The sequence below is a fragment of the Cylas formicarius genome, unplaced genomic scaffold, assembly GCF_029955315.1.
Source record: "Cylas formicarius isolate icCylForm1 unplaced genomic scaffold, icCylForm1.1 PGA_scaffold_1__22_contigs__length_36826433, whole genome shotgun sequence".
In the NCBI taxonomy this organism is placed as follows: domain Eukaryota; kingdom Metazoa; phylum Arthropoda; class Insecta; order Coleoptera; family Brentidae; genus Cylas; species Cylas formicarius.
This window is the reverse complement of record NW_026844264.1, coordinates 14660936-14683572: the sequence shown is the minus strand read 5'-3', so window position 1 is coordinate 14683572 and position 22637 is coordinate 14660936. Positions and strand designations below refer to the sequence as shown.

Genomic DNA, 22637 nt, shown 5'->3' with positions numbered 1-22637 from the left:
TTAATAAACTCAGGGTATACAGAGTAAAACTTTGAAAGTATTATGAAACACAGAAACTCTTTACAAAAGACTTAAAAAAAATGGAATTGAATGCAATTCAAAAAATCAAGATTCTGAACAATGTAAATATATTTACAATATAACAAACATTCATAATAATTTTAGAAGAAAACGAAGAAATGCTGCATATTTATTTCACTGAGGTTAATCAACTAAAGGTATATATCCCCTTTTTATCTAAAAATTTAAAAGATTTCAAATGCATATAATGCATTGTTGGAATGGATGAATAAAAATAAATTTATAAGTATAGCGTTTTTCTATTTACCAAAGTTTACAGAATAAACTTTATTTTCTAAAAATTCAATCTTTGCTTACTAGCAAAAACTTTACAAGCCAAATTTTTGTAAATACTAAAACAAGTCAAAACTAAATAATACCTACATGATAACCCAAAATACTGATGCATTTTCTTAAAAAACATATTATCCTACACGTCGAAAAAATAGTTTATTAATTTTGAATATTATTGTATTGCGTTATCGAAATGCTAGCAATGAATTTAAGTATGCTATAGATATTTTTCATGGAAAGCAATTTACAATTAATTGTTTTCTCTTATTATTCGATCCAGATGAAATTTAAAATTTTTTAGTTGTAAGCAACAATCACCACGAAAAGAATACCCTAGCAAAGCAATAAACAATAAACATGATTGATTTCTGTAAGATTAAAGTAGAGGCTTGATGGAGTTGTTGGAGGTGTTGAGATGTGATTTATATGCAATTTTCAACATCAAAACTTCCTATAATTCATATTGAGGCTCGGGCGTAAACTAATCATTTACTATATCAGAAAAGTACACAATCGGTTAATAAGTACACCGCGTTGTATACTTGAATAATTGACAATGAATAATACTAGTTGCCAAAAAAAATCCGCACTGCATAGTGCATAGAACAACTTGTTCGGAGAAAAGGGTCATCCGAAATACAGTTTAAATTAAATAAAACGTATGAAAATGTGCTTAACTCGAATGAAATAAGTTGTCATTAATTATTAATTCTACAGGTAGCTAAGTTTGCAAAATATGACCAAAAGTTATAACGCATTTTTAGGTATAGCATTAAATTAACTTATCAGTCAAGACCATTTTTATTATTCAAAAATTTTATATTTTCCGTATGGTTATTATTGTGTTATATATTCGATAAAAGCTTGAGCTCGTATTTTCTTTAAAAAATGATTTTAAATTGCATATATTATATCATTATATTAAGTTTTCGAACAATATATAATGTCGGATTTATTTCTTTACTTTATTTCAGAGAGAAAAACGTCACTAACAAACAACGACAATTGTTCCCAACATACGATGAAGAGTCGAATAAAAGTGCGTTCATGAATTAATATCGTTTATTTTTGCAGCATCGATTTGTACTAATTAAATATAATAAATTAACAACTTGTCAACAATTACACTCTGTACAGTTGCTTCGTTATTGATATAATTACAACATAGATATGGCGTATGTATGTACAGAACTACATCAGTCGCGTATAATAAGTGTCAATAATCACAGAACATAAATTTCTAAACGAAATTAATAAAACGAACATTGTTAAGAAGATATTTACAAAAAATACCGCTTCAATTTCGGCAAAACTATAGCTAAAAAAAGTCGCTATCACATACGAAATCGATTACCGTCACTATACTAGTACATTACTGGAACAGGTCTTCTGATTTCCAAATCTGCGCTGGCTGGACTCGACGCAGGACTCGAAGACGCCGAGTACATCATCTGGTGGCTCGGAATCGAACTCGGAATCGATGGAAACATAGCCATGTGATGCGACGGTGCGAAACTCTTCGGCGGAGGCTGCTGATACAACGACGAATATAACGAGGAGTGCAATGAAGTTACCACAGCCGGTGACGAAGTTTTATCGGCCGTCGGATGTAAACCGTGCGGCACGGTACCCATACGAGACATGTCGAAAGCGGGATTGAAATAAGGATAAGGACTACTAAGAGTATCCATCGGAGGGAAATAAGGCAACTGCAAACTCGGAAATCCAACACTCGTCTTAAGGCCCGACGTCAGAGGACCTTTCGGTTTACGCCTCGGTCTGTACTTGTAATCCGGATGTTCTTTCATGTGCAAAGCGCGTAGCCTTTTGGCTTCGTCGATGAACGGCCGTTTGTCGGCTTCCGACAACAATTTCCATTCGGCACCAAGCCTCTTGGATATTTCAGAGTTGTGCATTTTCGGGTTGTCCAATGCGATTTTGCGTCGCTGTATTCGAGACCAAACCATAAACGCGTTCATCGGTCTTTTAATGTGACCCTCATTGTTCGGACTCGAAGGAGAATGAGACTGTTGAGGTTGCTGATGAGATTGATAATCTTCCATCAACGGCGCACTAAACCCGTACATGGTAAAGTTATAATATCAGAGTATCACTGTAAACACCGGACGTTAAACTGAATTCAATGTTCACTAAACTGAACCTGGTACACGACTGATGCCCGTAACGAAGCCTAAATGGTGTTTTGTAGCCATAGGCGTGGCGCTGGTTTAAGAGAATCGGTGGAAAGGGACGCCCCGCCCTGCTTTTTTCTCCATTGGCTGTTCTTCCCCACTTTTAAACGTAGCGGCAGCATAACCGTATACTTTATTTTACACATTTTTCGGTTGTCTTCTTTTTGTGTTTCGTTATGTACCCCATAGTGGATGTAATAATATTCTTATACAAAATATCAACCTGTTCGTGTTTTCTTGATAATACGCGGACGTAAAATATGGTCATTGTCGTGCGATATAATCTTCGAATTAATGTGCCTACGAATCTCTTGCATTATTCGTATTCGTCGCGGGAATATAGTTCCGCCATAAATTTCCGTTTACGCGCCGTACTGTATATAACAATTGACTTTGCATTTCACAGTTTGTTCGGCGCGAATATCAATAGGGATTATGTTATGGCGAAACGGTGTTTCTTTTTGGTGGCTCTCTTTTTCCAAAAAAAAAAAATGAAATGGATAAATCAAAAACTTTTCAGCGAGCGACAAATAATTAATGATTTTGGACAATTAAACTGCAACTTCTTTTGCAAAAATGTTTGATTTCTAAGCTCACGAATGAAAAATTAATAGGTAGTTACCTACGAATAATTTTAATATGTTAAAAAGACAGATCTCAGACAAGAAATCTAAAATGTTAAACAGTTTTACCTAAATTACAATAAATATTGTAAAATATCGTATCCATTCAACGTACATAGTTCCTAGAAAACTGTTTAGATAAGTATGTATGTATGTGTGTGTATTGACCAATAGGTACATGACCGTCATTAACTAAAAAATCTTAAGGTAAATTAAAAAAGACATAAAATAATGGAAAAAATTGATTTCTAAAACCTACCTAATAATTGCATCAATTTAGGTAAACGCAACTTTAATCACGAATTTATTTTGGCCAAATAAACTATAACTTCTTTTGCAGTTTCTGTTCAAAAGCATCTGTCGATGAGAGCGGTGTAGCAAAGGCCTGACTTTTAAGCTCGCGCCTGAAAATTTCATGCGTATTTGCTACCTACGAATAATTTTAATAATATGTTAAACTTCAAAATAATTATTATTTAATTAACGAAGGACAGATTAGGTCATACACACGAAACATAAGATTTTGTTAGCTTCAAGAAATTTAAAATTTCAAACAGCTTTAACTAATTTACACTAAACTATTTAGATAAGTATATATGTATGTGTGTGTATTGACTAAACATAAAATAATACAAAAAATTAATTTCTAAAACTATAACTAAACTAAGTTAAAACTAAATTAAACTATAACTTCTTTTGCAGTGTCTATTCAAAACCATCTGTCCATGTCAGCGATGTAGCAAAAGCCGGACGTTTAAGCTCGCGCCTAAAAATTTCATTATGTGTTTACTACCTACTAATAATATATTAAACTTCAAAATATTTATTATTTAATTAACAAAGAACAGATTAGATTATACACACAAAACATAAAATTTTGTTACCTAAAAGAAATCTAAAATTTTAAACAATTTTACTTAAGTTACAATATATGTTCTAAAATATAATATTTATTCAACTTACATATTTCCTACAAAACTATTTAGATAAGTCATACATGACTGTTATTAACCTAAAAAGCTTAAGGTAAACTAAAAAAACATAAAACAATACAAAAAATTGATATCTAAAACTATGAGTAACTTATTAATAATTGAAAATATACTTTGCAATAATTTTGGTAAACGCCATTTTAATCACGAGTTTATTTTGCTTAACAAACGAGTGACTGAATCTTATCCACGCGTTGCACACAATACCTTTTCAAAGACAATTATTTTTTCTACTCCCGTCTGTAAAATACCTAATTACACACCGATCTACCGTGCGGGAAGCGTCACTTTACCACGTCAGTTTCGATTCCCACGAATCCGAAGCTACTTCGGACATTTCCGGGATTTGACCGCACTTGATTGGGAACTATCGGATGTTTTCGGAGATATTTCCCACGCTTTTAATTTTGACGTTTGTCAATTCTGACGGTCATGTCAGTGAATGTATTAGCGTTGTTTTGCGAAAATGTCCTAGACGCGACGGTCGTAGAAAAAGCATAGTATCTATGCAACACATTCGGTAAACTTTTTAAGTCATTCGTTTGTTAAAACACTTGCTCCGCTTGTGTCAAATAAATTCGTGAGTCAAATGCCGTTAACCGCACTTGTTGCATAATGTACTATTTTGGGTAGTATTGAGTGACATATGGCGTGACCATGAGAAATGGCAATCGTCAAAATACCACGCCTAAAATCTACCAAAAGCATCCGATCCGTTCAAAACCCGTGAGTAAAGCACCGCAAATATCTGAAATGGCTGACGACTGTGTGGTACAATTGGGTATTTTAGAATAATGAGTAAAAAAATGTATTTTTATGATCAAATTGCCAGAAATGTAGTAGATAATTTCTGGCAATTTCCATCTGTCGATGGAAACTAATAAACTGAGAATACTTAATTTTGTTTTTGGTAAAACTGTCAGATACATTGCATCTCTTTCGTACATGTCATGTAAAAGTTGCCGATTAGCCTCAGTTCAATTTAATTAATTAGGTAAAATAATCACTGATTAGTTGTGGTAAGTTTACTAATTCCACAAAATTGCAATTACTAATTAGATAAAATAATGACTTGATCGCTTACTAATCATGATCTTACTTACCTAATAATTAAATAAATATGTAGCTATCAATTACTAAACTAGCCAAAACTTACTAATAACCAACTAACCAGCAAGTTTTTTCCTAATATAATACTTTTAATTGTTAAGTTGCTAATTAAAAAATAATTAGTTCTGGCTAGTTTAGTTCCAACTACCCAAGCCTCACCAGTGAGAATTTTATCTAATCACTAAAGCATGTTAATAATAGTAATTAGAAAAAAAAATACATATTTATTTTACACTTTATTCACAGCAGAAGTTGTGGACATGTTTTGGGATAACTCCAAAAGCGTTTAAGAAGGAATCATATAGTTGTGAGATTGTTTTGTTCAGCAAAACAAGTTAAGTTGCAAAGTTAAAATTCGAATCAAAGTTCAAAAAATTAATTGTATGGAACCATTATCAATGGCAATACTTTTTCAGTCGCAGTTAATGCTATTTAATTCAATCTCTGAAACAAGTATTTATAAATATCACTCAGATCTTCTATCAACTACACAAGTGTGATTGTTATGTTGTGTAAGTAACGATTTAGCTTCTATAAACTTCACATTTTAAAAGTTTTTCGACGTCGAAAAACGGTTATATTGTTTTACAACGTCGGACAAATCCCGTACAATAAAAATAAATTCGACCCTTGCTTCTTGTCTTACCCTCCCTATTTGGCAACAAAACAAGTATAAAAGTTAATAATTTTATGACGGAGCCACAAAGGACGGAATTATTGTATTTATAACCGAACAAAGGGTCGGAGAATTGTCGAAAATATTGCCGTTCCTTCGTCGAAGTATTTCCGAAGGTAACGGGCATTATTTGCACCCCCAATAAAAACACCAAAGTCAATTTAGCAAATCTCAGTTTGACAATAAAATCAGATTGTTGACAAAAGTTTACCTGCAGCGCGCGAGACACCCTTTAAAGTTAATATTTTGGGGTTTAACTTTTTGTAAATGTCCATTATACAGCTTTGTTCAAAGAAATGGGAATTATTGGCCGGGGTTTTGCCTTGTCTATTTACCTGCCGCACAAAGAGTGTTTGGCGATAATCCAATTTTGGGAAACGTTACCTTTCATGGTTCTCTAGAGAAACCTAGCCGAATCTAAAAAGATAAATTTCTGTTAGATTTTGAGTACTTTTATGAATCTACCTAATGAAAATACAACGAAAGTTTGTTATTCCTCAATATATATATTTAGTATTGCAATAGAAAAGAAACATATATTAACGTCATGGTATGACAGCCAATTATGCAGCAACAATAAGTTGGAAAACTAAATATATCATAAAGTTAATTGACCTATAAGTGTTTGTTTAAGATCGTTAAAGTTTTAAATACAAAAGGCATTGAAAGACAGTGTCTGAGAATATTCTTGCAAATTTTCATGAGGAAATATATGCCTGAATACCACGGAATCCCAAAATATAAGTTTTATTGTGTGTCATTAGTTGTGATATATTCGTGGTTTCTCCATTGGTATGGCGTATGGAAGACATTTGTGCCAGTGTACAAATAGATATTATTTTATAAAAAAAGAAAATTAGCTTAATAAAAAAACCTTGTTGGAAAACGGTTATTATTATATAAAATTTGATTCTATATGGTAATGAAGAACGAATTTGTTTTCAATATAAAGTCGTTCCCAACAAAATATGGATATCATGAGACTTCTAAGATATTCTTTAATCTAATTAGTAAGCACCTACATAAGTGATATAAAAATTGCACGCAAGTATTTTGTGATTTGTGTAAATTTATTGTAAATAAGTAAGTATATAATCTGGATTAAATACACTTTCAATCATAGTTGAGAAGCTTGACATTTCCTAGTCACTTAGAAAGTAAAAAAAATTAGATCAAACGAAACTCAGAATTCCAAATATCAAAATATTTTTGCCACCTTGCTAAGAGACATACTAATAACAAAGCAAAACGGTTAGAAAAATAGAAAAAATATAATCAAAAAATGGATGTTTTAAGACCACAGTCGGCTGTGTCCACAAATCTAATATAACTCCGCTCGTTGTTAAATGCAGTACATAGAAACAAGTGATTCTATTTAGTGACTTTTAGTTTGCATATTGGCCCTTGCTAAATTTAAGAAACGTACCTGCATTAAAAAGTTAGTTGATCCGAAGTACATAGAGGTGTTTCACAGTTATTTTACCAATAATACATAAAGTTTTTTATGTTCTGCTAAGGTACATCCGTGTATGCCGCTTTCATATGTATTTGGCATTGCCAAGTATTATCTAAAATTAAGACGACATATTCTTTTGTATAAATCATGACGTATAAATAGCAAAAATAAACATGTTAAACCGTCCTAAGTTTCAACTGAGCGTGAGCCACATTTTCCCTATATTTACCCTACTTAAGCAAATTTGATCAGCCATCCTAACACATTTTTTAAATTACTGGGTGGTAGTGAGTAGAAATGGGTGTATTAATGTCGACAGTATATATAGAGCTATTACTCACCTAACTCTGGAAATCTTAAAAGAGAGAGAGATGTAAAATATTTATTTTAATTCATTATAACCTTCGTCAAATTAATAATTTTCTTTTAAAATTAATCGGAATGTATTTATGACCCGCCTCATCTTGTCACCTCGTTTACAAACACACACCTTCATTAGTTGCCCAAAAACCCATCATCTTCTACCAATTTAAGGGGCGTAATACGATACACAGTTGCGATAAAACGGGCCGCAGTGTATTCTTCGCCCCCCAAAGGCCCTCCTACTCGACTAATTGCGCCCTCCTGCGGTCACCAAATGTACACCCGCGGGAATTTTATCGCCCACCCCTGTCACTACCAAAACGTATAATTATTTTGTCAAAACGGACCGTTGGATAATTCGGCAGCCGGAAAACGGTTTAGGAGTTTCAACACTCGACTCTATACCATCAGCAAAAACGTTCGGTTGGAATAGTGGGGTGCGCTAACGCGTTTGTCTTCGACAACAAAAATCTCAAGTTTGTTATTGGCACGAAATGTTAAAATTTGTAATAATTTTTTTTTATTTTAACATTAAAGTGGTTTGTTTCTTCATTTTTACACGTTGTGTTGATGTTTTTTAATTATTTTGTAGTTAAAATTACTAAGAAGCCATATTATTACGCAGCTTCAAATCCGTTTTTAAGTAATATTGTGTCACTAATTCCACTGCTTCTTAACGTCGTCTGAATGCATTTCTTGATAGTTGTATGGGGGATCAGGTAATATTGTTTGCCATTCCGGGGCAGGGATTTTGGATATGAGCTATTTATCTTTGGGAATATATAATCTAACAATTGTTCACTATGGTGTTTCCATAATGACTCGGTAATACCTTCTGTGAAATTAATATTATATTAGTCAAACTGAAAAAGGAGAAAATTAAAAAATTATATGTTTATACGAATTACATGTTTTCGACCCCAGATATACAGTCAACCATTAGATTTGATTTGAATATTCTGACTTGATTTTTTTTAGGAAAACACTTTGCACTTACACTTACAAAATAAAATTGAAAGTAATTACCACCCTCAATTTTATTTTAATAACATGCAAAAAAAAAATTTCTTAATAATATATTATGCAATAAACGACACAAGTTTGTTTAAAGCGGAGCGCTTGCTTAATATACGAGAAGGAGTTTATAAGAGTATTGCATATTTTTACTACCATTTGTACGACATTATAAGTTATAAAGAAAACTACAACTGTAGAATTGAAGACGTTTTTAAGACAAGTTATAACAAGAACTAAATGGAACCAAAGAAATTACGTACTACCTGGTAGTTTACTGAGTTTTGCAGTCCGTAACTAAATTTTCAAATAATAATGACCAATTCTGTAAAAGTACAACGAGTTTTATAAATGCCATTTTACTTACGAGCAGAGAGTAACGGAGCGAGTGTTTATTGAACAAGTTTCTGAAGAAGTTATTTAACGTGTTGCTTTTTCTACGACCATTAATTTTTTTGGTACATGTTTGCAAAAGAGCAGGAATACACTGAACGATGTGTAAGATCATTCAAACTGACAAACCTTGAAATAATGTCAGGGTTTAAAATCCACCGAAAACGTCTGATCGATCCGAAATCCATGACTAGAGAACCGGAAGAGATTTGCAAAAGTCTAATTGGATACATACCTAGATAGATAGATAGAAATTTCTCATTACTGAAGAAAATCATCAACAAAAATATATTACAAATTCGTAATAAAGGCAAATATGCAATGACTAATATCTAATATGCATTTATCATTCGGATTGTTGATATTTGCTCACAGAGTCTTCTTATGAATGAACAAATTAGGCAGTTACAGAGGATGATGTAACATACTATCATTTTGGTTTGGGTTATATATTATGCACTTATTATTTAATGGTAGTTTAAGTTGCAGGTATAATGCTCGCGAGTTTGAAAGAAACAGTAAAGAATCATTTATTAACAGGTTTGAAGTGGAAGCCAGATGCCTCTCCGTTTCTTGAAACTTTTTAAAATAAAGCTTAAGGCAAAGGCACGCAAATGGTCCTTAATCTGAAAAACCCAGTTATACAGTGGATCAGCGTTGTTTGAAGGTTGGAGCTGTATTAAAAACCACTTTTTAGACAATCAACATTTTAATAATCAAAGTAATTGTTTGCTTATAAAGATTACTAAACTATCTCGTCCTGTTGATCACCCTGTATAAGACAAACGCGATAAAACGATCGTCGTTATCGAGTCGATGCAACCAACCAACATGTCTGCATTGAAAAGCGAGCCGTCGCCGCAGTAAAGAGGAATTAAATCCAGCTCGGAAACGAAAAGTCCCGCCAAACGACAAAAACATTTTTAACGTAGGCATGTGCCTTGGAGTGCACAAGTGTAAATTTTCATCATAATGCTGAATCGTGGGGGCCTTTCAATCGAATTCTGTACACAAATATCTGCAACATACAGCGCTCACAGTGGATATATTGAAATCTTTTCAATTGCTTTGTAAATTCAAACCGCACAATGTCCCATTTGTGTATTTTATTTGTAGCGGTCCACATTTCTTATGCGGGAGGGGAAATGGGTTACATTTTGTTGGATTAAAGATTTTCTGCTGAAAAATCATTCACTTATATAATACTTCTTCGATATAATGCGGGATTTGATTTTCCATTTTTATTTAATATGGTTTCCATTATTCAAATTTATTCGGTCCCCCGTAAAAAATCGAGTTGAGCTGCGGCAGAGCCAGCAATTTTCCGTCCGTTTCGAAGATTTATAAAAAAAAAAATACAGCGAAGAAAATGTCGATGATCGAAGGTCATTCTGTAATATGATTTATATCAAGTTTCCTCCTCGGTTTAATCCTTTTGTTAAAATAACTTTTCTTATTTCAAAACCTAGAGCATAAAAACATAATTTCTAACCAAAAACCTAAAAAAAATGTTAATAACAAAGTTCCTGTCGCAATTTGCCGACGAAATAGCATTTATGTAACTGTAATTAATTAAGTACTTACGTAAAATTTTTCAATCACGTAAGTAAACCTAAAGGAACAAGCTGCTCATTGAATAATAACAATACGTCTTTATTTGAAATTACAAATACTGACGAAAGAAATCAATACATAAAATGAAATGACGTCACAATTAATAACTTGTTTTGCAAGATTATAAGTATGCTTCCCAAAACTCTCTCACTGTGTACGGTCCTATTTTAACAAGTGGTCCTTTTTCAAACACTTACATTGTTAAAACATTTGATTGTTTAATTTCATTTATTATCTAATTTAATACTTATTATATAATTATATAATAAGTATTATATAAATATTATATAATTTAATAATAATAAGGGCTCTTTTCAGTTACAGTTAATCGATGCTGTAGATATAAAAGATTTGAAGTTCTTGTGTTATACAAGTAATTATTTCGCTCTTGAAATTGTTCTTCATATTTAAACACAATCATGAAACATTTATAGATATACAATGGCAACACTAATTATACCTAATTCCCTAAAATCCCGTCTACACGACTTTATAGTAAATTATTCAACAAGTGCGATAAACGGCATTTGAGTCATGAGTTTATTTGACCCGAGCGGAGCGCAGCGGAGCGAGTGATTAATTAACTAGTGAGATAAAGAGGATACCAAATGTGTTGCATACTATACTTTTTCTACTATCGTCAAGAAAAAATCACAATTTAACAAATTAAAAATAATAACAGATTATCGGATTACTAATTGTCATACCATTCCAACAAAATATGTACTAGTTTGCTATTGGTCCGATCGGTTCCGGTGACTTGATAAAATGACACTTTCGGCACGTTAGAACGATGTATAATTAGGTATTGTACAGAAGGGAGGAGAAAAAAATAGTTTATACTTTTTGTACCTCAGCGCTACAACAGAAAATTGCAGTATACATCATGACTGATTCAAAGTTAGCATGGTATAAGATTTTTTCTACTTCCGTCTGTAAACTGCCACGTCGATCTAGCGTGCGGGAAGCGTCACATTACCACGTCAGTTTCGTTTCGCACGGATCCGAGCCCCTTCGGACATTTTCTGAATAGTACCGCACTGGTTTGGGAGCAATCGGATGATTTAGGAGATTTTACCACACTGCTTGCATTTTGACGTTTATCAATTCTGACGGTCATGTCAGTGAATGTATTCGTATTGTTTTGCAAAAATGTACCCAAAAACTAATACATAGAAAAGTGTTATGCAATATATGAGACAATTTAAATACCACTTCCTACAAGCTATAATTAAAATGTAGTGGACTAGTCGGTAAGTAAAGTGACATTTATAATTTAAAATTGCCACAAGAATTTTATATGTTGCCCAGACCAATTGTACATACGATCTTAAAAATTTAATCCTTTTAAAAGCTTTATCCTTGAAAGATTTTTCTTCCAGTTATAGGCTTTTCCTTTAAATAAATTCCTTAAAGACCAACTGTAAAAGATAAATAAACAACATAAAGTTTTAAAATTGCATTTATTCCGTTGTTTATATAACATATCCAATAATATTTCTCTCTTTGTCCAATGTGCACAGTTAAAAAGAGACAACAATAACAGAACCGATAGGATAAATAAACGAATAGTTTTAATGGCCACTAGTCATATTTGTTTGAATAGTACGAAATTTAGTAATCCGATAATCTGTTATTATTTTTAATTTGTTAAATTGTGATTTTGTCGTGACGGTCGCAGAAAAAGTATTGTATGCAACACATTTGATACACTCTTTATCTCATTCGTTTATTAAGCACTCGCTCCGCTGCGCTCCGCTCGTGTCAAATAAACTCATGAGTCAAATGCCGTTTACCGCGCTTGTTGCATAATATACCATTACCGCACTTGTTGAATAATACATTACTAGGAGTTGGACTATTCATGTATGATGACACTATTCTCCCACCATATCCTACAGTTCCAAGTTTTATAAGTGCAGAGTTAATATGTTTTTCCCAATATAATTGCCTAAAGATGTATCTGTAGCTCCATTTAAAGCAGTTTCGGGAAAGTTTAAATTATAGTGTATTATAGTATATTTTATTTTTCGAAAAATAGGCACCTCAGTTTCATTTATACTTAAGTTTTTAAACCAGTTATCAATTTGAACTACGGTTTTCCACCCACAAAAAAAAAAACAGGGTAAGCTCTGAGATTACTGGCAAAGCGAGCAAGTAAGATAGTTTAGGCAACCGTTTACATCCTTATCTCGAATTTTAGGTTAGGTTCGTTAGCAAGAAGAATTCCTTGTGTGCATAAAAAATATATAAATGTCATATGGATGTATTCGATTTTTAGAGCCAACAAGCCAATCAAATGCCACAATTAGCATTTTATTTCAAAATTCTCTTGTCCACAGTTTTTAAAGTTTCCTCAAAAATTCTATTTTTAAATTTTTCTATACTAATCTAACAGATATTGCTTGGCATGTGACATTTATAGCCTTTCTCTTAGGTGAATGTTTTAATGTTTTATTGTTTTAATGATGTCCAGGTTATGACATCACCTCTAGATAGCTGGTTATCACTCCAACCACCTTTTCATTAGCGGTAACTACCACTTTGGACAAGAAATAATCTGTGAAGTCACAAATTTGTAATTAAATTAAAGTGAAGCAGTGTGACAATAAGAATAAAATTGATTTAATCTTCCGTTTTCTCTAATTTCTCAATTAATTAGCTCAGACATTAAACCACAAAGCATTAATATAAATCATCTACCCATTCATTCAATAGAAGAATAAACGATAGTGATTAGCTCGCGTAGAAAGATCCGTGTGGTGGTGAGACCGGCGGGGTTCCCACAGAGGGAAAGCCAAAGTCCACTTCTCTCGAGTGTCTTGTTTAAGCCAGAAGCTTCGCGATTGTTGAAACACTCCAGGTTCAGCTTTCTTTGACGTCCGACCACTTATTCCGTTTCACTTGTACCGTCCCAAATGGCTTTATAATAAGTTTTATTAATAACGCTCGCCAGTCTTGACGGTTTTTCTTTCTCTGATGTTAAGGGCCGATATTTCGTGGCTTTTGTGATAAACAAGCCACCCCTTTTCGCGTAACAATAACGATAGGTGGGGTTTTCCTTGTAGAGCATATGTAGATTATATACCTAATGCTTTTGATGTTTAACTTTGTACTTTTGTTACCTGCTGTTACGTTAGTATTGGTATTCGAATTTGAAATAATAAACATTATAAGATAGTTCTACCAGTTTAACGTGAAATTCAAATGCCTGGTTGGGGAACAGAAAAAAAAAAAATGGAAAATCGTTTTTGTTGCTGCCTGCTTGCGAATAAATTTCAAAATTAAAAAACTTCCTGGAAACGAGCACGCAAACGTTTCTATTCCTTAGAATAACGATATCCCCAGAAGTAATGAAAAATTGCCAAAAATTAGTCCAAGAATTAAATCAAATCTCATAGAATTTTAGGAGTTCATAACGTTATAATTTTGTCAAATTTAGCCGGTTTGGCAGTACATAATCTATCTGATCGACACACTGTGTGCCGTCATGTCGCGATCTTTTTTTTCTACAACTTCAGAATTTGCAGCCAATAATCGAACTCAGATAATATGGCATGCTGGGGATAGCTGAAGAGTCGACTTTATTGCAATAAATATATTTTAAATAAGATTAGTTATTTTTCTTTTTTTAAATGAAATTTTCGAATCCACCACACGTTCTGGCACATCCGTTAAAATTTCTAATGAAATGGTAAGTAAAGTGAGTTGGCAAAACCTCTACTGATGCCATCAAGAAAAAATTTTAGCACGGAAGTAAAGCAGCAAATAACGTTTAGATCCGTATTCAGATGAAGATTAGATTATTTTATAAGTGTCTGGACATAAAATTTTCACTCCCAAATTTAATGCAGACGAACAATCGAAGGAAACAACAAGGTGGACAATAACGTGAAGCCCGGGTTCAGTAGTTTTATCATTAAGCCCATCATCCTGCATCTATAGACGATTATGGCGCCAACAATCGCCCCTCGACGCCCTCAGATATTAAGGGATCATTCAATGGCGTTTTTAATTGATTAAAAAAGGATTACAAAACCTTAAAAAAATATAATTAATCACATAACCCTTAACAAAATGCTTCAAGATTTTGCCCTACCGGGACGCTTCACAATGCTCTCTAATGACTCGTACAGGCCACAATGATATTAGAGAATGCAAACTAACGATCCATTTCATCGCTTATCTTATGATCAGTGGCGTGGACCAGATGCGACTATGCATTTATAAAAATGACTCATATTCTTGTCAAAGTTATTTTGCCGCTGGGTGGCAAGAACAAAAAATTGCTAATCACGATCGACAATTGATGCAAAAACTGACCGAAACCGAATCTTCTGTTGGTCTGACTAAAGTCCTTCATTATTTCTTCAACGGCATTCTGCTTTGGAATACAATGAGTCGATGAGATGCGTGAAATTGTAATTTAAAGTGGTTTTTCACTCTTAAGCGTCTTTTGTGTTGGAAATAACTAGCGTGTGTGGTCGTATTACCAATTTTGTCTTAAACGGGAAGATTTATCCTAGCACCCGTAACGTAACAAAATACATATTTGTAACGACAAAATTACGATCGACAATTGCCCTCAATTTAAAAGTAACTTTCCTAAATGTTTCACTTGAGCTTCGAATTTCTTTACTCTTACTTAAATAATTTTTTTGGTTAATCCGGTCTAAATACCACGAGTTTGATTTTAAGACAAACTCACTCTGATTTTCAGATATAGCTTATCATCAAATTAAATATTGTTATTTCGCTTAAATAACATAAAGTTTTATAAAAAAACAAATGGACCCGCTTGCGGTTCCATGAAATAAGCTGTATTGATATAGGTAATACAAATAAATATTTGTTAATGAGGGTAATAACAAAATGACAAAATTGAAAAAATATGAAACTTTGGAACCAACTCTATGGAAAAAGTACTGTTGAATTTTCAAACACTGTCTTGCATTATTGGTCCCCATTTAATAGGAAGCTTGAACTTTTTTTTATTTCTTTAATACACTTGTTATATCGCATACCAAATATCAAAATTCAAAATCCAATATTTAAGTTGCAATAAATAATTGTGACCCCGGCTATTCCTTTTAAACGACACTAAACGCACGGGATACAGCGACACGTTATAGTGTTATTTTCAGGTTATAGGTCGAGAATTATATTATTTACGTTTATTTTTGGCTCCTATAAAATGAGTTTGTATTTAATCTACGCCAGTTTGCATTTGTGCTTAGGGTGCTTTAGGTACATGATAATAATGGAAGCAACACAAAAATATTATTACAAATCGTGCTCGTAAAATGCCCGATAATTTTTTTATTTGTCTACCAGAAAATAAAAGCCGTCGTTTTTTGTTGACGTTATGTTCAGGTGACACTTTAGCCTTTACCGTGAAAATATTTTTAGCTCTCCGAACTTGCACCCATCATATTTCAGTCTCCATAAGAATAGCTTCCTGATTTATATAAAATAAAGAACGCTTGATCAGTATTTAGATTTCCACTAGTTTAAAAAAAAATCTTTTTTTTTGTTTAATAATTTTTATTTTATTTCTATACCATTTGAATTTGAAAAACTAGAAAATTTTAAGCTTATTACAATATAATATTGGTGGCTAAATTTTCTATGAACATACTTTTAGCTCTAACACGGCGAACCTCAGTAAAAGAAAAACACTAAAGGTAATCAAAACTTTTCTTTTTCGTACTAAACACAAGATAACAAAAGGAAGCGACGGGACCAAAGCTAAAATTAAAATTAAAACCACCAAGACTAACGCGTTGTCCTTCTGTAATGGGATCTCTATGCTACCGTCCGGCTGGCGCGTAGTGTAACGAGCGAATTGACGTCATAACCGGTTACAAGCAATGACAACGCGTTTCAAAAAGGATTTAAATTTTACATTTTTAATTAATATATTTGTTACATAGAACTAAGAAATTATTTTTTTTGTGAATTTTGGTTCTTTTAATAGTATAAACTTACTTTTATAAGCAATATTTTTCAAATTAAAATTTTGTTCAAGTTCCATATTTTCTCGTAGGATAGGACTTATAGGCCTTATATTTTGCAGGATTTCGGGAAATATTTTTTCATATTTCTTAATGTTTTAAGGCAACAACCAAGTCTTCACTTTTTTTTTTCAAAGACACTTCCACAGCCTATTGTAATACCTTTTACAACACTTCTGTTTACTTCAGTTTCAGTCAAGCTCTGAAGAAGGCAACAGGATGATTGGCGAAACGCCAGCAAGTTCGACTCAGCAAGAACCGACGTAGGAGAAATCCAGAAGTTTTGTAAAAAACAAGTCTTCACTTGGCTGCCATCTTCGTAGTTTTAAGAATAAACAAATTTAACGTAGGCAATCAAAAGTAAATAACATTTTCAATACAACACAATAAAGTCCAAATCCTTTACTATCGTTACTTTTTACTTAAAATAAACAAAAACTTCACAAGCTACAGAACAAGGAGATCGTCATTCCAAATAAATTAATAGTTCATTCAGATGTATGTTACAAGGAGATAAGAGTAATAAATTTTTCTTCTCTATCTCCAACCAAGAGTAAGTTCAACATCTATCTTTTAGAACACCGATTTAGATGTTATTTTGAGTATCGACTTAAATAATGTAATGAAAATAAAATAATAATAATAATAATAAGCTTTCCAATGTTAAAGTAAACTGTGTCAATTTTTAATCCATAAGTCCATAACTCTCTGTTGCAATTAGAATTACAAGATGCTGTTTAAAATATACGCAGTAAGATAACCGCATTCAATCAAATTTGCGCAAAAAATGTCGTTTTTAATAATATAGTTATTGAGAGTGCTTTGACAAATGAAAGTAGGGACCCGCCTTTTTGCGAGGGGGCAAAAAATAGAACGCCGAGGAGGATAATGGAAAGCGTCATCGTTTTTGGGGACGTCTTTCCAGTAATTTATCTTATTAGCTTTCATTACGTACACGGGTTTTCTTGTCCTACAGAAGGGCTCATTATTCGAGAGCAAAGACGAAGAAAGGGCTTTATGTTTGGATAAGCGCGAAATGATGTTTTTGCAAAATTTCTTGGAAGAGCAAATTTAACGACGTCGTGCCTTTTTCAATTTTGATCGATGGATTCTAACATAATTCTAAAAACAATTGCACGATCAATAAGCGCGCAAATGGCGACGCATGGAATTTTTAATTTCAATGACAAAAAAAAACGACCGTGACAGGACTCGAACCTGCAATCTTCGGATCCGAAGTCCGACGCCTTATCCATTAGGCCACACGGTCTGTCCGCTTCATCCCTTAACGTCGCATGTCGTGAACGCGTCAGTGTTTTCACATAAATGGGACATCGACGTCTACAAATCGCAATTGCTATTGGTTTTCAAAATTATTTAAGTATTTTTTTAAATTGTTTTTAATCCGTTATTCAAAATCTCAAAATTTTCCGTATACAGAGAACTTTTAGATGAGGGTAAAATTTGTTCTGCATCAGCAATTGATTATATTTTACATCCATCTGTCAAGTCAATCTAAAGAAGAACCGACAAATAGATACTAATTTAACAGTTTTGTTACACACGTCTCGTCTCGAAAATATGATTTAGTAATTTTCCTCAATACTTTTTTCCATCGCAGTTTCTAGGGTTTAGGCCGATTGGTTCCATGAATCTTGGGCATACATCTCCAAATATATTTGCAGGTTATATATACAGAAAGAAGCAAATTACAATTACTTGGTATATTAATAAAAACACAGAATAGTACACTAGACCTTTAGAATAAAAAACAACACTAAAAGGAGGAGTAAAAACATAAAATAAATTTTTAGTTTTCAATTTTTTTCAATTTTTTTAATTCAGCAACAATTACGTATGTTTCGGACGAAAACAGTTCCGCCGAAAACAGGAAGCCATCGTTCCGGTACATAAAGGAATTCCAAAGAATCCATTATTGTTTGTCGAAGTAAACCGTAAAATCGCAATAAATTCATGGTTACATAGACATTTATACTGATAAAGAAGTCAAACTTCAGAAGGTTTAAACAGAACAAGCAGATTGTCATTCCAAATGAGTTAATGCCTAGTTTTACCTAAAAATCTGCTATTTTTAGTATATGATGATGATAACGAAGTCAGAAAAATAGATAAAAGTAAGATAAAGTAAGATGGTTAATAAAGAATACATTATGGTATGTCAAAATACAATGTAATTTTATGTCTGACTTTCTCTCACTTTTTGTCTAGCTTCATTATTAGGGTTCTTCAGCTGATACTAAATATGGCAGAATTTTAGATTTCTGCGTATGTTATCTTACTTTAATCTATTGGTTTTTTAATTTATATTTTATTTCAAGGAAAAATTAATATATTATATGACAGTATAGCCATTTCATGTCGTTTGATTGAGTGCATACGGTCAGGAAGAGGAAAAAATAAATGAAAAGCATTTTATAATTAATTTCAATGTTTATAGCAAACTTTTTTGGATTTTTAACCTAAAAGTGTCGAAATACTACTTTTACTAATCCCAAACAGACTATTCGTCTTCACCCTCCTTATTTCAGCCATCCAAGCAAAACAAACAACTACAGCATAATTCCGCGAAATTGGCAGCATTCACCACTAATGTTAAATTCTTTCATGGAGTAACTAGCCACCTCACCCTAGTAAGTTACGGTATATATTGGAATGAATCACATCAAAGCACGAAATCTTAAAAACGCAAAATAAAAAATATTTATTATGTAGTTACGCTGAACTTAAGAAGAGTTATTGATTTTAATACCTGCTTAAAAAACTAAAGTAACATTAGGTACTGAATACAAATACCCCACTCTTGAGTCGAACTTGGGGGAATTTAAAACTTATAGTAATAGTTTTCGTGCTATTTTGATGAAACCTTTTATGGGCATTACTTTGAATTTTTGAGTGGCATATGGGGTAACCTTGAGTGTATTATAACGACATTTGATTTAATGGTAGTATATCATGATTATGAATTAAATTATGGAGTAGATAGATAGATAGATTCATTTATTGACTACGTTTCGTTCAAAAGGAAAGTACAGTTGTAGCAAGTCAGAAGTTATATTCAAGTGTAATAAAATCACATAAAAAAATTATACAGTACTGCACAGTTTTATAGCGCATCGATACCAGTGACAGTGTCAATGTATACTCGCAGGGAGTAAAAAGGCCCTGGAGAGATCACACAAGGTCACACCAACTAATTCACCCCCCTCGAGGCCCTCAACTAACCCACTCACAACTTTAGATTCTGCTTGGATCGTCGAGCACCCTCTCCTAAATCCAAACTGACCAGCACAAAGATCTTATTAATATCAGAAGTTAGCTGATCTTTTAGTAACATCTCAAAAATTTTTCCGAACAAAGGCACGATTGAAATCAGTCTGTAGTTGTTAGCATCATTTATATCACCTGCCTTATGGATTGGAACCACTCTCGAAATCCTAAACAGCGACGGAAATACACCTGTGTCAATACATTTATTAAATAAAGTGGTTAATGGAAGTGTAATGTACTCAACCAGTCCCTTCACCAAGACACTATTAATATCAAAAGCATCGCTAGAATAAGATTTTTTTAATCTTAGTATGGCTCGGTACGTATCCTCACAAGTTATCGGATGCAAAAAAAAGTAGTTTCCTCCAATGGAATCCCTTCAACACATGCACTCTGTACATTGTGATTCACCGTTAAGATCTTTATAATATTAATCGAGACAGAACTAAAAAAACTGTTAAGATCGTTTGCTGATAAATCAGATTCTTTATCACATCTCCCAAGACAATTTCTTTCATAGTTAACGATTTTCCAGACATCTTTGTTTTTATTGGTTGATTTTTCGATAAACCCATCAAAGGCAGCCTTTTTGGTTTGTTGAATTTTTTGTTTATATTCCTTATTTAGTGATTTATACACTTCTGTATATAGAGGGCTCTGTGAGACTTTACTGAGAGTTTTAATAGCTGACACTCTGTTTCTAAGAGCTACTAGAACTTTATCAAACCAGTTGACAGGTGATTTTTTATGAGGAACGTTTTTAACAGAAAAATTTTGTTTGATCAAGTCTTGAACTTTGTCCAATATAAATGAAGACATAAAGTTGACATCGTTAGAACCAAGGCAAATATTCCAATCCACAGCCTCCAAGGACTTCCTAATATTCACAATACCTGATTTGGCAATAGTTCTAGTTTTTTTAGTTCTGACTCTATCCGCCCTAACTATGCTAAGTTTAATAAACTGACCTCTGTGGTCTGACATGCCAGGGTCAAGAACTCCCACCTCATAAACGTCTTCATTCAAGTTTGTTATTATATTATCAATGCAAGTAGCATAAGAGCGCGCAATTCTAGTGTTTTCGGAAATAGTTAACCTCAATCCAAAACTATTTATAATACTTAAAAATTCGAAGACAGCGTTAGATGAAACATTCACATTTATATTGAAGTCATCCACAATAACCACTGTGGGTGGGGGTTACCATTAAAAGATCTGTAGCAACAAACATTTGCGCCAATTGCCATCGCGGACAACTTAGGCAATCCATGTTATAAACTGTAATGGCGCATCTAAAATAACGATGATATTACTAAAAAAAGCTTTAATTATTTCATGTGAAAAAAATCAATAAATATTAGTTAAAGGGTATTACTTATTTATTTGCATTCCTCTATCACACTTTGGCGTACGGCTAAATATCTCGTCGAGCAAACACTCACTCAAAAGCAATTAAATAATCCCCCGTTCCCGTGAGATAAAACGTGTTTTCTTTCAATTCACCCGTGCATTTTCCGCATTTCAATCAACACAATTTCCATGGAAATGTTTTGTCGGGATTGTGCCGGGTTTTACGACGCTCTCATAGATGGCACTGCGACTATTAGACTGCAACAAAAGAGCTTTCATCCGGATTAGCGAGGAGAATGTCTCTCGAGACGAGACCCTCAAATGTTTGTTTGTCACGTTCTACTCCTCCAATAAACAAAATGTATGCAGATTAAATACTGCACTTTTCAATTACTCGTATTTTTAACGCCGTACGGGTTTATTTAGCACTCCCTCGGAATACGTTCTGGTGATTGAATTGAACTCTTCGTCTCTCTGCGGCGCGCGTAGCGGAATTTGCAAATTATAAAATTTGGGTCCCAAAAGTTTGTTGCAAACTTCTCGGTTGGGATCAAAGAACTTTGCCTTTATCTTTGACAATGCGAACTAATTTATTTCGTCTTCGAACATCATTTGTATTCATACGGCTCGGGTCGTACTCCAGTATTCAAATTTATTCATCTACTCGAATGAGGCACAGGCACGCAGCATTCAAATTAATTAAAACAAACTCCGGTCTTTTTGAGCTATAAAGTCATTTCGACGTCACGCGACATTATTTATGCCATTGTTTATACGGCGCAGAATTCATTTCCCTATGGGGGTTGCTTGTTTTGAAGAAACGGGACCATATCAAAACGCCAGATCTGAAGCTGAAATTTTTGAAAAACCACTTGCGACGGAATGAAGCAAGTATATGGTTTAAGTTGATACACCAGAATATGTAAATCGAAAATAGCATGCAAAAAAAACACGTACACATAATTGGAAAATAAAAAATAATGTTTGGGGCGATAACGCCAAATTAATGTTCAGAGAAACGGAGGGAAGAATGTAAGGGGAACGGTGTATGATATTAATTAGAAAATACATTATTAAGTAAATCGGCCCAATTTTGTTTTCTTTTCTCACACCGTAATAAAAGTTGTTTAATGTTCTTTGCCGTCTCTGAACAGGAAGTGGTGGGAATCTTCAAACATTTTCTTAAATAAATGGCGAT

General features: G+C 33.2%; 1 protein-coding gene and 1 non-coding gene across 2 annotated transcripts; both read right to left on the bottom strand.

Annotated features, from left to right (window-relative positions):
• Positions 1–1432: 1432 nt before the first annotated feature.
• On the bottom strand, positions 1433–2509 carry LOC132696267 (SOX domain-containing protein dichaete-like). Its single transcript, XM_060661006.1, has one exon. The coding sequence runs from the start codon at positions 2439–2441 to the stop codon at positions 1719–1721; it is 723 nt and encodes a 240-aa protein (XP_060516989.1). The 5' UTR covers positions 2442–2509; the 3' UTR covers positions 1433–1718.
• Positions 2510–17998: 15489 nt separating this feature from the next.
• Trnar-ucg (transfer RNA arginine (anticodon UCG)) lies at positions 17999–18071 on the bottom strand. Its single transcript has one exon. It is a non-coding gene; the product is annotated as a tRNA-Arg (tRNA).
• Positions 18072–22637: the final 4566 nt, after the last annotated feature.

Excerpts from the sequence above, each read along its gene's own strand:
- LOC132696267 (XM_060661006.1), bottom strand. The coding sequence starts at position 2,441 with ATGTACGGGTTTAGTGCGCCGTTGATGGAAGATTATCAATCTCATCAG.